The sequence below is a fragment of the Marmota marmota genome, unplaced genomic scaffold (assembly GCF_001458135.2).
Source record: "Marmota marmota marmota unplaced genomic scaffold, marMar, whole genome shotgun sequence".
Lineage (NCBI taxonomy): Eukaryota > Metazoa > Chordata > Mammalia > Rodentia > Sciuridae > Marmota > Marmota marmota.
In genome coordinates, this window is record NW_026000051.1 from 9,266,288 (window position 1) to 9,281,021 (window position 14,734).

Below are 14,734 nucleotides of genomic sequence, written 5' to 3' on the forward strand. Positions count from 1 at the left end.
GCTCTTTCCAGCCCATTAGCCCCCAACTAACCCAGTGGCTGCACTTAGAGGAGCCCACAACCTCCAGCCCCAGCTTCCATTCCCGTCTTCTCTGTCCCTGCCCCCCACCCTTCGTCACTGGCTCCAGACACAGAACACCCCTGAGCGAAGACATCATCAGCTCAGTCAGTTTGAGTAGCCATCAAAAAATGACCGTAGACTGGGTGGTGTGAACAACAAGAATTGACTCCTCACAGTCTGGAGGCTGAGCAGTCAAGGTCAGGGTGCTGGCAGACAGCAAGAATATATGAAAAAAATGCCACATATTTAGCAATCAGGGAAATGCAAATCCAAACACACTGAGATTTCATCTTGCTCCAATTAAAATGGCAGTCATCAAGAATACAAATAATCGATGCTGGTGAGGAGGCAGGGATGAAGGGACAACTACACACTGTCAGGGTTGGAAACTAGCGCAACCACTATGGAGATCAATATGGAGGCTCCTCAAAAGACTAGGCAGGGAACCACCATATGATCCAGCCGTACCACCCCTCAGTATTTATGCAAAAGAACTAAAGTCAGCATACTGCAGCGATATGCGCCTAGCCGTGTTTATAGCAGCACAATTCACAGTAGCCGGCTTAGGGAGCCCGCCTCAGTGCCCATCAACAGATGAATGGGTAAAGAATGTGTGGAATATACACACAGTGGAGTTTTGCTCAGCCATAAAGAATGAAAATGTGTCATTTGCAAGAAAACGGATGGAGCTGGAGAATGCTAAATGAAATCAGAAAGTCGAGGGTCATGTTTTCTTTCACTTGTGGAACAGAGAGAGAAAAACGGGGATGAAAGGGGATCTCAGACAATAGAAGGGAGACCAGTGTACTAGAAGAAGGGGCTCAGGGAAGGAAGGAGGGGGGACAAGAAGGTACTGGAGAATGAAATTGACCAAATGACACTATGTGCGCGTACAAACGTTTCACAGTGAATCCCACTATTATGTAATAATAACTCACCAGTAAATTTTTTTAATGGTACCTGCAGATGGGTGTCTGATGTGAGTCTGGTTTCCAGCTTACAAACGGCTGCTTGCCCACGGATCCTCACCTGAGGGAGCAAGTTCTCTCAGGTCTCTTCTTACAGGGACACTAGTCTCATCCACAAGGCTCCACCCTTGTGACCTAATCAGACCCCAAAGGTCCCACTTCCTAATACCACCATGCTGGAGTGATAGGATTTCAACCTACATATCTTGGGGGGACACAAATATTCAGTCCACAACAGGCTTGGAGGAAACGAGGGCGGGTGGGTTTCAGCCTGGCGATAACGCATCTGCTCTCCCGTCTCTGGCAGGAACTGCAAGCTCAGCAGCAGCAGCTTGTCCATGGCTGCCGTGGATATTCTGTACATTGACATCACGAGGAGGTGGAACTCCATGACCCTGGACCAGCGGGACTCAGGTACCTGATGATCCTTCACCCCCTCCTTGTGGAGTGCCCACAGATACAGAGGGACACGCACCTTTCGTCTCTTCTCATTAAGGGGGAAGGAGGGAGGTGACCGACCCCCTCTAGATATCACTCCAGGAATGGAGCCAAATTTAAGTTCCAGGGCGCTGTTCGCTACCAAGGCTGTGGCATGCGCCCCCACCCACCCGTTCTGGTTCTGTCATTAGCGTTCCTTGCCTTTGCATAAGGCTTCACGCCAGCTGTGTGAGGGCTGCTCGGCACACACTCAGGGAGCATGGGCTGCCAGGCCTCAGGGAGACTGGAGTGGAGGGCAGTTGGTTCCTGCCAGGAAGGAGCTCACTGCAGAGGTGGCAGGCTGATGAGAAAACGAAGCTGGCATATTGGACATGGGCTGGGATGGAGAGAAGACCAGAGAGGGTATGAGGAAGCTCCTCATCCAGGGAGGGCCAAGGGAGGCCTCTTAGAGGCTGTGCAGGATGAGCCAGTGTGCGGGGTTGGGACGGACACTTTGGCAGGGGTGTTCCAGCCTGAGCATGGACACACAGGAGAGGCCACTGAGCTCAGGCCACTCCAACCAGCTCAGATGGGATGGAGCAAAAAGGGAAGAGAGAAGACGTGGAGATGGGGTGGTGGGAAACCTTGAATGTCACACCCAAGAATCCGCCCTTGACCCTCTGTGCCGTGTGGTAAAGGACTCTATAGCAGAATCCACCTTTCGGTGGACAAGCTTCTGATCTTTCCCTTCATAGAAGGTGTTCTTCTAAAAAGGTTCAATGACCGTCACTGATGTTTGTACAGCTCATCACAAAACTGCAAAGTCTTTTCATGCACATTCCTCATTAAGTGTCCCTGTGACCCAGTGCAGAAGGCATTATGAGCCTCATTTCACAGATGAGTAAACCACAGTTCAGGTGACCGAGATCACATGGTGACTATGAGCTAGCGGCCCCCTGGCACCATGCCCCTCCTCCATCCACTGGCCTCCCTGAGAAAGAGGGGCACAGAGGAAGGTTGAGAGATCCAGATTGGATGTGACCATGCCATCTCCTGCCAACAAAGTCATTTTACCTCCTAGTTTCAAGTTCTTGACTGTAAAATGGCACCAACAATGCCTGCCCTCAGGAGTTGCCCTGAGGTCTCATGTGACTAGGAAAGCATTGGGGGTTATCACTGACCAGGCAAAGCAGTTGATCTCATCAGTAGACACTACATGGAGAGAATCCTAGGAAAGAACTGTCCGGCAGCTGGTGCTGACCTACACCCATGTGGGCCAGAAACTTCCAGACCCCAGCAATGCAGCCCTCCCTTCAGGGTTCTGGTGCTCAGAAGTCATTTTCTACTTGCCTTCGTGTTTGGTAATGATGCTACCAGTGCCAGTCATTGGCCATCTCCCACGTGCCAAACACTGTCAGTTACTTTACATGGGTGGCCCGGGCTAGAGTTCTCCTGAAGGTAGGTCTAATTGTGTCCATTGCACAGAGAAAGAAACTGAGGCTCAGGGGCATGGCTACTGGATAAAACTCAAACACCTGGTCACCTGGGCTTCCTTTCAGGGTCACTTCTTCCTACTAATTTGTCCTTGAGTAAGATGACCTCAGAGTTCTCTGCTGCTCCCATTTCTTTAATTCAAAAGCAAAAGTCAGGGCATACCAAGAGTCATGGGTTCACAAGGTGAGTGCTCCCTCTGCATCTCTTCAGGTCATCCCCCTTGCAGCCTCCCCTGGTAACCAGGAGAGGCAGGAGATGAGCAGCCTGCAGGAGAAGTAGGCAGATTAATTATCATTTCGAGGACCAAGTGGGCTCATGTGACAGTAGAGCAGCGTCACTTTTTGCTGACGCCCTCAGAAAGTGAAGAAGTATTGCTCTGTGAGCTGAATGTGGGGTGTCATCACAGGATCCCATGGAGGGGGCCAGATGAGGGGGTGGGGTGGCATTGGAATTATTAAATATTGAAATTGATCAGGAGTAGCAGCAGGAAGCTATTTATCATGTTTTATTGCTTCAAACTAGCATTACCATCTGGACCATTGTTAATTCCAAGTAGCTTTTCATGTTTTGTTTGCCTCTTAAATTGCTCCGTGTACGTGGAATCCGAGGGACCTGGACTTCTGGGATCTGCCAGGGTCTCTCCACTCTGCTGACAAAGCTAAGGAAATGAGAAAAATTCTTATTTTTAGCAAGAGTGAATCCAGGGCTGGGATCTACCAGGCCTTTTGCATCCCTTGGCCCCTGAATGTGTGAAGTAATAATCTTTGGTCATAATGGCACATTTGAGATCACTGCATATGCATTTATATCGCTGCTAATCCTCACACCAGGCTCCGAGATGAGTAATGGTACCCATTTACAGATGAGGATCCTGAGTTTCCAAGAGCAAAAGTTTAGCTTGTCTACAATCTCGTAGCCAGTGAGTAGCAAAGGAAAGATTGGAACTCAAGCATCCTGCCTCCTGGTCTCGAGTGCTGTCCCCAGTCTAGGGCCACAACAGATTTTTTACTTGTTCGCCTGTGTGACTGGGGAGGGGACACAGGGACAAGGAGGCAAATTAACGATAATCTTTTGTATAATTTAAAGAGCAGGAAGAGAATTTTGAATGTTCCCACAACAAAGACACAGTGAATGTTTAAGGTGATGAATATGCTAATTGCCCTAATTTGATGATTACCCAGTGTGTACATGTACGGAAACATCACAGTGTACCCCATAAATATGTGCGAATATTATTATGTGTCAATAGATTACTTTCTTTTAAAAGTCAGCTCTCTCCCAGCACAGGGCCTGCCGGGAGGATGGAACTGGAGTGTGTGGGGTGCCACGTCCACGCTCCTGTCTCCCTTTCCTTTGTCCTCAAAGCTTGCATCCTGTTTCTGTTGCTACTGAAAAGAAGAAATGGCAGGGTTGGGGTGGGGGCGCTAAGCAGTAGGCTGGCAATACAGCTAGCAGCAGACTCTCCGCGTCCTCGGTCTCAGGGACCCTGCTGTCTGGCCGCTGGTTCTGGCCAGGGTACTTTCTTTCTGCCTTCTCGAGGCTGCTCCACCTCCCCCCGACCCCCAGGAAGAAGGAGCATCTGCAGCCAGTCACCATCCTGGGACCATTCAGGAAGCTCCTGTAGAGCAATAGAAATCTGTGGTTCAGTGGTGGCTCTGGTTTCTGGCAAGAGAACGATTGTGTGGGAGAGTGGAGGGCTCTTGATTCCTTAGGCCCTCAGCTCCAGTTCAGTGCTGGCCAGAGGTGTGGGCTCAGAGCTCAGGAGACAGCCTTCCCAGCCCAGAGCTGCTGTGGTTGACAAGAAAAGAAGTCTTTGGGGCTGGGGGTGCGGCTCAGTGGTAGAGTGTGCTTAGCATGCAGGAGGCCGTGGGTTCCATCCCCAACACCAGCGACAAAGGAAGGAAGTGTTTGAAGAGTAGTGGAACATGGGTCTCATTCTTAAAGGGCATACATTCCTTCATTCATTCAACAAACAGGTAATGAACGTGTCAGCTGGTACTGGGCCCTGTGGAGACATAAATGACTTACAGATCCTAGTGTGTTAAGAAAATAATTCTAATAGAGACCATTTACTGGACATTTACTATGGGACAGAAGTAAAAAAAAATGTTTGTTATGAATTATCTCATTTAATTCTCACACAGTCTTCTAAGGATTGTTATCCCAATCAACAGATGAGAAACCCGAGGCTTACCGTAAGGCGAAATTAAAAAGATGTTTGTGACTTGTCAAAGCCTTATAGTGGGGACTCTGGGACTTGACACAAGGTCATTTTGACTGCAGAGCCCCTGTGCCCTTTACCTTATCCCCAGTGTCTCTCAGTTACACAAGTACCCTACACAGTTGATACTCATCCTGTGATATGACCAGAGCTATCAGGGGAAACTTGGGGGGGGGGCGTGGCAGGGTTGCTATACAAGCACACACACAGAGTCCTTAGCCTGTGTGTCTGTATCCTCGAGGGCCTGGCTCTTGTCCTAGAATGGCAAAGCATCTCTCGCAATTGCGGGCAATTGCAATTGTTCAATGAATAGTCAATGCCCAAATAAAAGATGCCCACATCCTCAAAGCAGAGAGTTCCAAGTGTGAGAATAGTGTCAGGGTGACCTTGGTGACAGGGTCTCCCTTCCCACCCCAGTGTAAAATGCCAGCCCATTGGCTGAGGAGTGTCCCCTACTCCCAGTGCGCACACGTCTCCTTTTCCCTGAAGCAGGCCCGGACCTCCTCTGCCCTAATGAGACTGGTGCCCACCAAAGGAGTAAGCCTGTCCCTAACACACGAGACCACCGGGGGCAAAGATGACCGGCATGAGGAGACTTGCTATTGACATGGAGAAGGGAAATGGTGCCTGGGAAAGATCAGTGAGGGAAAAAACAGTGAGAGAAATCGTGCATGTGACGGAATCTAACTCTCAGCCCATTGTTTGAAGCAGACTCATTTTTTATTGTTCGTTTTCCATTGGCCCTCCAGTGGTTAGAACCGCATTAATCATGGTCCTTGGCTCCTGAGATACTTCCGGCATGGCCCATGCACAGCGTGCTTTTCGGTAGTTAGCTTTTTTAATGAGTTATTTTTAATAATGAAATAAATATCCACAAACTCACCGTGATTGACCATAACCTGCATCTGACACGTGGCTCCCACCCCCACCCCAGCCCATCCCCCACTTCTCCCCATGGAACCCTCATCTGCACCCATGCTCACCTTCCCTAAATAGATTGTCTTCATCCCTCCTAGAACCTTCACCCCCCTAGACCACTCGGGAGCTTCGTGGACCTTAGTCATATGTCTCACTCTCACTCACATGGCAACGCAATTGTCATTTTTTTTAAGTTAAGGATTTTAATTTCTAACTCTAGAATTTCCGAAGAATGCAAAAATCTAAATTTAAGGGTATTATCAGTAAAACTGGAGTGTCATAGCAGTAAAACTGGGGTGTTGTAGCCCTCTCCTGAGCCAAAACCAAATAAGGAAACAAATTTGGTGGTGGAGTCACAGTTAGCTCATGTCAATTGCTCTTGCGAGTTCCTTCTTATCACCGAGGCCTCGCTCTTGACTCCTTCCAGAGTGGCATCACACACCCTCCAGAGGGAGAGATGAGATTGGCATCAAGATCAGGCAATAAAAGACACTGTCCCTGGTGCCAGCTAGGAGAGACGAGCAGTTCACCTGCAAAGGGAACATTCGAGCCCAGCCACTGGGCATCTTGTCCATCTAGCACCTGGCGTCTGGAGACTCCTCAAGCTCTGTTCGCTTTGCAGCCAGGCATTTTGCTGCTTTAAGAAAGAAGCTAAAGGTCTCTCTCTCCCAGGAACCAGTGAAAATATGATTGCAAAGGAAGAAAAAAATGGATCAGGGAGTCCCCTCACGCCCACACACCACCACTTCCCTTGAGAGGAGACAGGGCACATGCACACAGCTTGCTCAGAGAGGGACACCTAAGAAGGCATAGTTTCAAGTCTGATATATGCTAAGGACCCTGTGACCAAAATGAGAAATGATTCTCCCACTGCTCCTTAAGCTCCTGAGCCACACCCCCGCTATCCTAGGGCTGTCTTGGTTTGATAGGAATCTACTGGAAGCCACAGGTTCTGGATTCTAACGAACCTGGCTTTGAACCTAGGCCTGATAAGTTGGTAGATAGGTGAGCTCAAGGGAATTGCATAACTTCCCCGAACCCCCCTAGTCATCATCTGTGGAAATAATAATGGTGCCCACCTCACTAAAACCCTCCTGCAGAGGAACAGAAGCATGGGAATTGCTGAGAACAGAGCCCGCCCCTGTGCTCAGCACCCGGATCAGGGTTGTGCTCACGTGCTCTCCCTGCACACCTTTCTCAGGAATTGCTTCCTGGGCACCCACTCCTGCCAGGTGCTGCGGACAGAGACAGGAAAGAGGAGCTGTCTCACAGCTTAGCCAAGGGTGAGTGGTGGTTGCAGCAAACTCTGCTTTGGTGGACAAAGCATCCCCGGGGCTCCCATTAGCCTGGGAAGAGGAACCTGTGCACCAGTGGGTACTCCCTGCCTCTGCCTGGCTGTGGCAGTTGCAGCTCTCTCCCTGAATCATCTTTCAACTCAGAGCTGACCACCAAACCCCTGCAGAAGCTGGATTCATTATTCCAACTCCAGGGGAGGACATCTGAGTGACTGAGGGGCCCACAGATTGGCCCCCTGACCCTCTGCAGCCATCCATCCTGCCACTAGCCTCACAGTCCTTCCTCTAGCCAGAGTGACCAGCCACCTCAGTGGTCCTCGGTCTGGGCCCTTGCCCTGCTGGAAACCTCTCCTCTCAAGCACCAGGCACAGGACGCCTTCCTCCAGGAGGTATCCTCAACCCCAGGCAGACCTTTCTCATCTGCACCAACAGCCCAGGCAGCCCCTTGGTCATGCCCATCAAATATGGGGAGGAGTAGGTAGCATCTGCCCTCAGGTTGGACTAACCTCCGCCAGAGCTCTTCCTACTACCGACTAGCACTGTGCCCGGCACATAGTGGCTGCTCCACATGCGTATGGTGGCCAGAGCAGGTGCCAGACCACAGCAGCCAGTGGATCCTGTCTGAGTCTCTACCATTTCTCGCCAAATTTCCTCAGTCGACTTATGCAAATCATCTGACGCCTGTACCTTCATCAGCTGGAATGAGCCCCAACTGAAAAGTATTTGGTTGCCGATGTACTGAAATATTTAAAAGTATTTTTACTTGGAGTGCTTAGCGAAGCCTCCCTTATACATATACATGGATTCCCCCGCCCCCTGGAAGATGGGGGCCCGGGGAACTAGGCCGGCCTCACGCAGCGCCTCGTGGAGGTGTCTGGCACCAGCGATGTTCTTGAGCCTTGAAATTATCTCGCAGTCAGATGGGCCTCTCTGGATGCGCGCCCTAGGCGCTCATAAAGTAGTCGGCGTCAGAATTATTTTTAATAAAATCAACAGAAACGCCAGCTGCCCTGCCCCCTCCCAGAGGCTGGGCTTCAAACACAAGCCCTGTGAGATGTCCTGTCCCCAGGGTGCTGCCAGGGGATGTGAGTCCCCACCCCCGCCGCCCAGCCACCAGCTGAGCACCTGTCCTTCCTCATCCTCAGACACCTGGAGGGTGGAGAGAACAGGTCTCTGCCCACTGTCTGCGCATCCCCCAGGGAAGGCAGCAGAGGGAAAGCTGAATTGTTTCCAGTCACCTAGCCCCTCCTCGCACTTGTCGTCTGCCATCCCCGGCTCTTGCAGGAACAGCAGGGGGCCACTAGGCACCACTGATCAATACCTGCCCCTGACTGTGGGGGAGCCCTGAGAAGACGAGCCTCAGTGGCCTCCTCCAGGGTCCCATGACATCCACCTTGGCTCCTTGTCAGGGTTTAGTAAGGAGGTATATGCCTGGCTCCAGGGGCAGCTCTTTTATTTTTTCAGCCACCGTCGATAATCATGATGTGCGCAGCTTTGCAGATTACAGAACGGCCTCCAAGCCCTCCTGTCCACTGAATGCACCCACTCCTGTGAGCTCGGACTTGCTCATGACCCCATTCACAGAGGAGGAAACCGAGGCGCAGAGGTGTAAGGAGATCGCTCCCGCCAGGGGCAAAACAGGAAGCAGCCCCGAGTCTCAGTTCCAGGCTGCCTTGTGCAGTGACAGTACTCACAAACTCATGAAGATGTGAGGATCGTGCCAGTCCCAAAATGTCCTGAGACCCAGGAGCTGGGCGTTTGGTGAGACAGCCCCAGGCCCTGTCTTGGCACAGGGCGACCTTAACAATGATGGATGTGGCAAAGAAGCGCTGCTGTGTGTGCTCCCTCCCAAGCCCCGCCCATCCACTCCTCCGCCTGCTGAGAGTGGCGAGTGCAACGTTTGCACCATTTTATGCTTCAAAGCACTCGCTTGGATGCTCCTAAGTGGGGAGGAAATCCCCTAATCCTCTATTTAAAGTTGAGGAAACAAGGACAAGACAGATGAGGGGCCACCTGCAATGGCATCCCGCTAGTATGTGGCAGCGTTTGAACCAGGAACCAGATCTCCTAACTAAAATCTTCTCCAGCCTCCTAGCAGCTGCCAGTGTTGACACAGATGCGAACTACATTTATGGAGCACCTGACATGGTCCAGGTGCTCTATAAGTACTTTTTCAAATTAATAGACTTTATTTCATTAGAACATAGGGCAGACGGTCCAGAGAACACCCCTCCCTACTTCACCATGCTCATATTTCCCCTAAAATAACATCTTGGGTTATTGTGGTACGTTTGTCACAATGAGTGAGCAAAGACGGGTGTATTATGATTGACTAAAATTCATAAGGTTCACTCTTCAGTTTTATAGGTTTTGAGAAATGCACTATGCCATGTATCCACCAGGATCAGACAGAACAGTTTCACTGCCCTAAAAATCCATGTGCTCTATCCCCAACCCCCCAGCCATCACTGATCATTTTACACTCCATAGTTTTGTCTTTTCCAGAATGTCACATGGTGGAATCAGTATCTAGCCATTTCAGACTGGCTTCTTTCACTTAGTAATATGCATTTAAGTTCCTCTATGTCTTTTTATGGCTTCATAGTTCATTTCTTTTATCTCTGAATAATAGTCCATTGAATGGGTATACCACAGTTTGTAAGTCTATTCACTTATTGAGGGGTATCTTGGTTGCTTACAGGTTTGGCAATCATGAATAAAACTGCTTTAAATTTTCATGCACAGGTTTTGTGGGGAACAGAAGTTTTCAACATGGTTAGGCAAATACCCAAGAATGTGACTGTTGGATCATATGGTGTGATGGTTACTTTTAGGTGTCAGTTTGACTGAACTAAGTAATGCCTAGAAAACCGGCAAACCGTTATTTATGAGTGTGTCTGTGAGGGTGTTTCCAAAGAAGGTTGGCATGTAAGTTGGTGGTCTGAGGGGGGAAGAACCGGCCTCAATGTGGGCAGGCACCATCCAGCCAGTGGGGGGGGGGGGACTCAGATGGAACAAAATAGGCAAGGAAAGGCCTCTCTCTCTCTCAACAACCCGCCCTCCCATCCACCCAGGTGCTGGGACACTCTTCTCCTGCCCTTGGACATCAGAACTCCAGCTCCTGCTGGGAGTGGTGGTACATGTCTGTAATCCCAGAGACTCAGGAGGCTGAGGCAAGAGGATCTGTTCAAAGTCAGCCTCAACAACTTAACAAGGCCCCGAGCAAACTTAGCCAGACTCTGTCTCAAAATAGAAAAAAAAAATTTTTTTTTCAAGTGGCGGGGTGGGGTGGAGATGTGGCTCAGTGGTTAAATACCCCTGGGTTCAATCCCCAGTACAAAAAAGAAAAAACACCAAAAAATCTTTCAGGCTCTTTAGCCTTTGAATGCCAGAATTTACACCAGCAGCTCCACCTACTACTCCCTCCCCCCAGTTCTCAGGCCTTTGGCTTCAGACTGAGAGTCACCGCATCACTTCCCTGGTTCTAAGGCTTTCAGACATGACCATGCTATTGTCATCCCAGGGTCTACATCTTTCCAACAGCCTGACATGGGACTTCTCAGCCTCCATAATTGCATGACCAATATCCCTAATATTTGTCTGTCTATCCATCTCCTATTGATTCTCTCTGGAGAATCCCAACAGAAACATATTATATGTAGTTTTGTGAGACAATGGCCAGCTGTCTTCCAAAGTGGCAGTACCATTCTGCATTCCCCATAGTAAAGGAATATTTCTTTTTTTTTTAATAGTCTGAAGTGAGCACATCATTTTGTTGTGTTTTGTTTTTTTAACAAGGGATTGAATCTATGGGTGCTTAGCTGCTGAGCTACATCTCCAGCTCTTTATATAATTTTCAGTTTTGAGACAGTGTCTTGATAAGTTGCTTCAGGCCTCACTAAATTGCTGAAGCTGGTCTTGAATTTATAATCCTCCTGCCTCAGCCTCCCAAGTCACTGAAATGACAGGCATATGCCACCATGCCCTGTTAAGGAGTGTTTTCGTGGCCCCACAGTCTTGCCAACACTTAGTTTAAAGCTTTTGGGTTTAGTCATTCTAATAGATGTGTAGTTGTACCTCACTGTTTTAATTTGAAATTCCCTGAAGGCATTTGATATTGAGCATATTTTCATAGGCTTATTTGCCATCTATATCTTTTCTTAGTTGAGGTGTCTATTCATATCTTGGGCCCATTTTTTAATTGGGTTGTTTGTTTTCTTACTGTTGAGTTTTAAGAGTTCTTTGTATATTTTGGAGACAAGTTCTTCATGACATATATGCTTCACAGATATTTTTCCCAGTCTGTCAGTCTATGGTCAGTCTATAGTTAATCTCTTCAATTTTCTTTTTATTTTCTTTTGTGGTGCCGGGGATTAAACCCGGGGCCTCAGCATGGTAGACAAGCAATCTACTACTGAGCTACCCTGCTGAGCCCACATTCTTAACAATATCTTTCTCAGAGTAGAAGTTTTTAATTTCAATAAAGTTCAACTTAATTATTTTTTCTTTCATGGATCATTGATCATACTTTTGGTGTTTTATCTAAAATTGCATAGCCAAATCAACATCACTTAGGTTTCCTTTATTTTTCTATGAAGTGGCATAGTGTATTCTAAAATGGACTTATTACCTAGAAATATATGTTGTAAACTCTAGGATAATGACTAATTATTAAAAAGGAGGAGGAGGAGGAGGAGGAGGAGGAAGAGGAGAGACTAGATACAATGTTGTCCCAGCTACTCAGGAGGCTGAGGAAGGAAGATGGCTTGAGCCCAGGAGTTTGATATCAGCCTAGCAATGTAATAAGGCACTGTCTCTTGTAAAAGAGGTGGTAGAGTGCTTGCTTCACATGCACAAGGCCCTGGGTTCAATCCCAAGCAGAAAAAGAAAGAAAGGAAGGAAGGAAGGAAGGAAGGAAGGAAGGAAGGAAGGAAGGAAGGAAGGAAGGAAGGAAGGAAAGGGGGTGGGAAGGAGGAGGAGGAGAAGAACTGCTATGCTGAAAGAGAAATTGTAATCATTTAAAATACTCTATTAAAACAAGAGAAGACAGAAAAAAAAGAATATTAAAAAAACAGAGCAAGTGCAATGAATTGAAAGCAGTTTCAATCATGGTAAGTATTTATCCAATTAAATCAGTAATTACTTTAAATGTGAATGGTTTAAATATATCAATTAAAATAAGAGACTGTCAAGAGAATAAATAACAAGCGCTTCAAGCCAGGCACAGTGGTGCACACCTGTCATCCTAGCAGCTTGGGAGGCTGAGGCAGGAGGATCGCGAGTTCAGAGCCAGCCTCAGCAACTTAGGGAGGCCCGAAGCAACTTAGTGAGACCCTCTCTAAATAAAAAGTTAAAAGGCCTAGGGATGTGTCTTGGTGGTAAAGTGCCTCTTGGTTCAATCCCTAGTACAAAAAAACAAACAAACAAACAAACCACAAGGCTCGGTGGGCTGTGGCAGGAGGATTTTAAGTTCAAGGCCAGCCTGGGCAACTTGGTGAGACCCTTTCTCAAAAAAAAAAAAAAAAACTGAACGTATACCTCAGTGGTAAAGTTCCCTGTTTAATCCCCAGTACCACCTCCACAAGAAAGAAGGAAGGAAGGAAAGGGATCCAAATGCATGTTATTTTCAAGGAACTCATTTTAATCATAAAAGCTTAAATAGTAAGAAGTAGAGGAGTGGGTCTGGGGCTGAGGGTCAGTAGTAGAGCACTTGCCTAGCATGGGTGAGGCACTGGGTTCAATCCTCAGCACCACATAAAAATAAACATATAAAATAAATTTATAAAAAATGTAGAGGAGTAAAGAAAGATGAAACACACACTAACCAAACAAAATGGGATTAGCTATTTTAATTTCAGACAAAGCAATCTACAGAACAAGGAATATTGTCAGAGACAAAGGTGGTTAGTGATGGTAAGGGGGTCAATTCTTCAAGGAGACATGACAATCCTTAACATATATGTACCTAATCACAGTGTCAAAATATGTGCTGCAAAACCAATAGAACCACAAAGAAAAGTGGATTAATCTATCATTTGTAGTTGGAGAGTTGAACAGCCCCCATCAGTAATTGACAGACCTGGCAAGGTAGAAAATTTGTGAGGATATAGTTGAATTGCTATCAATCAACTGGATCTAATTGACATGTTTAAAATGCTTCATCCAACTAGAACAGAATATCTATTCTCTTCACATGGAACAGTCTCCAAGACTGAGAACGTCCTAGGCCATAAACACACAGATATATAAATAATAGATATCATGCAAACGGCCAGGTGCAGTGGCACACGCCTATAATCCGAGTGGCTCAGCAGGCTGAGGCAGGAGGATGGTGAGTTCAAAGCCAGCCTCAGCAATGGTGAGGCACTAAGCAACTCAGTGAGACCCTGTCTCTAATAAAATACAAAATTGGGCTAGGGATGTGGCTCAGTAGTTGAGTGCCCCTGAGTTCAATCCCTGGTATTCAACAACAACAACAACAACAAAAAAAAAAACTATGCTCCCAGACCACAACTAAATTAAACTAAAAATAAATGACCAAAAAAAAAAATAGCTCAGAAGTCCCCAAATAATTGCAGATTAAGTAGTACTTGTCTAAACAATATATGTCCCCTCTGCTTCTATATTCTGGAAGAGACTGAAAAGAATTGGTATCATTTCTTTCTCAAATGTTTAATAGATTTCACCAGTGAACCCATCTGGGCCTGACGCTTTCTTTTTGAGGGAGGTTCTTAATTATTCATTCAATCCTGCTCATAGATAGGAGGCCTATTCAGATGATCTGTTCTTTCTTGTGTGAGTTTTGGTAAATTTTGTCTCTCAGGGATTGTTTGGGATTGGTCCATTTCATCTAAGTTACCAAATCTGTGGGCATAGACTCATAATATCCCTTTATTGGCCTTTTAATGTCCATACTTTTAATGATCCATACCGATGTCCCTCTACATTCCTGATACTAGTCGTTTGTAACTGGTAATTAGTGTTATAGGGAAATAGGGATCTTTTCTCTTTTTTCTGATCAGCCTGGCTAGAGGTTTGTCCAGGTTACAGTTCTTTTCGAACAACCAGCTTTCGGTTTCATTGATTTTTTTCTACCAATTTCCTGTTTTTAATTTCACTGGTTTGTTTTCTCATTTTCATTATTTCTTTTCTTTCACTTATTTTGGATTTAATTTGATCTTCTTTTTCCTATTTTCCTGAAATAAAAGCTGGAGTCACTGATTTCAGATCTTCTCATCTAATATATGCATTCAAAGCTACAAATGTCCCATTTACCTCCACTTTCGCTGTGCCCCACACATTTCCATAAGCTCCGTTTTCATTTTCATTTAGTTCAAAATAGTTCCAACTCTCTCTTGAGC

General features: G+C 47.0%; 1 protein-coding gene across 3 annotated transcripts in view; it reads left to right on the forward strand.

Annotated features, from left to right (window-relative positions):
* The window catches only part of Ttll11 (tubulin tyrosine ligase like 11), a 240,725-nt gene that overhangs the window by 200,221 nt on the left and 25,770 nt on the right, over positions 1–14,734 (forward strand). The window contains exon 8 of one of the 3 annotated variants that reach the window (XM_048813143.1): positions 1,336–1,442. The exons of the other annotated variants lie outside the window; for them this stretch is intronic. Within the exon in view, the coding sequence (XP_048669100.1) occupies positions 1,336–1,442 (107 nt within the window). The remainder of the gene's footprint in view (positions 1–1,335; positions 1,443–14,734) is intronic. 3 annotated transcript variants of the gene reach the window in all.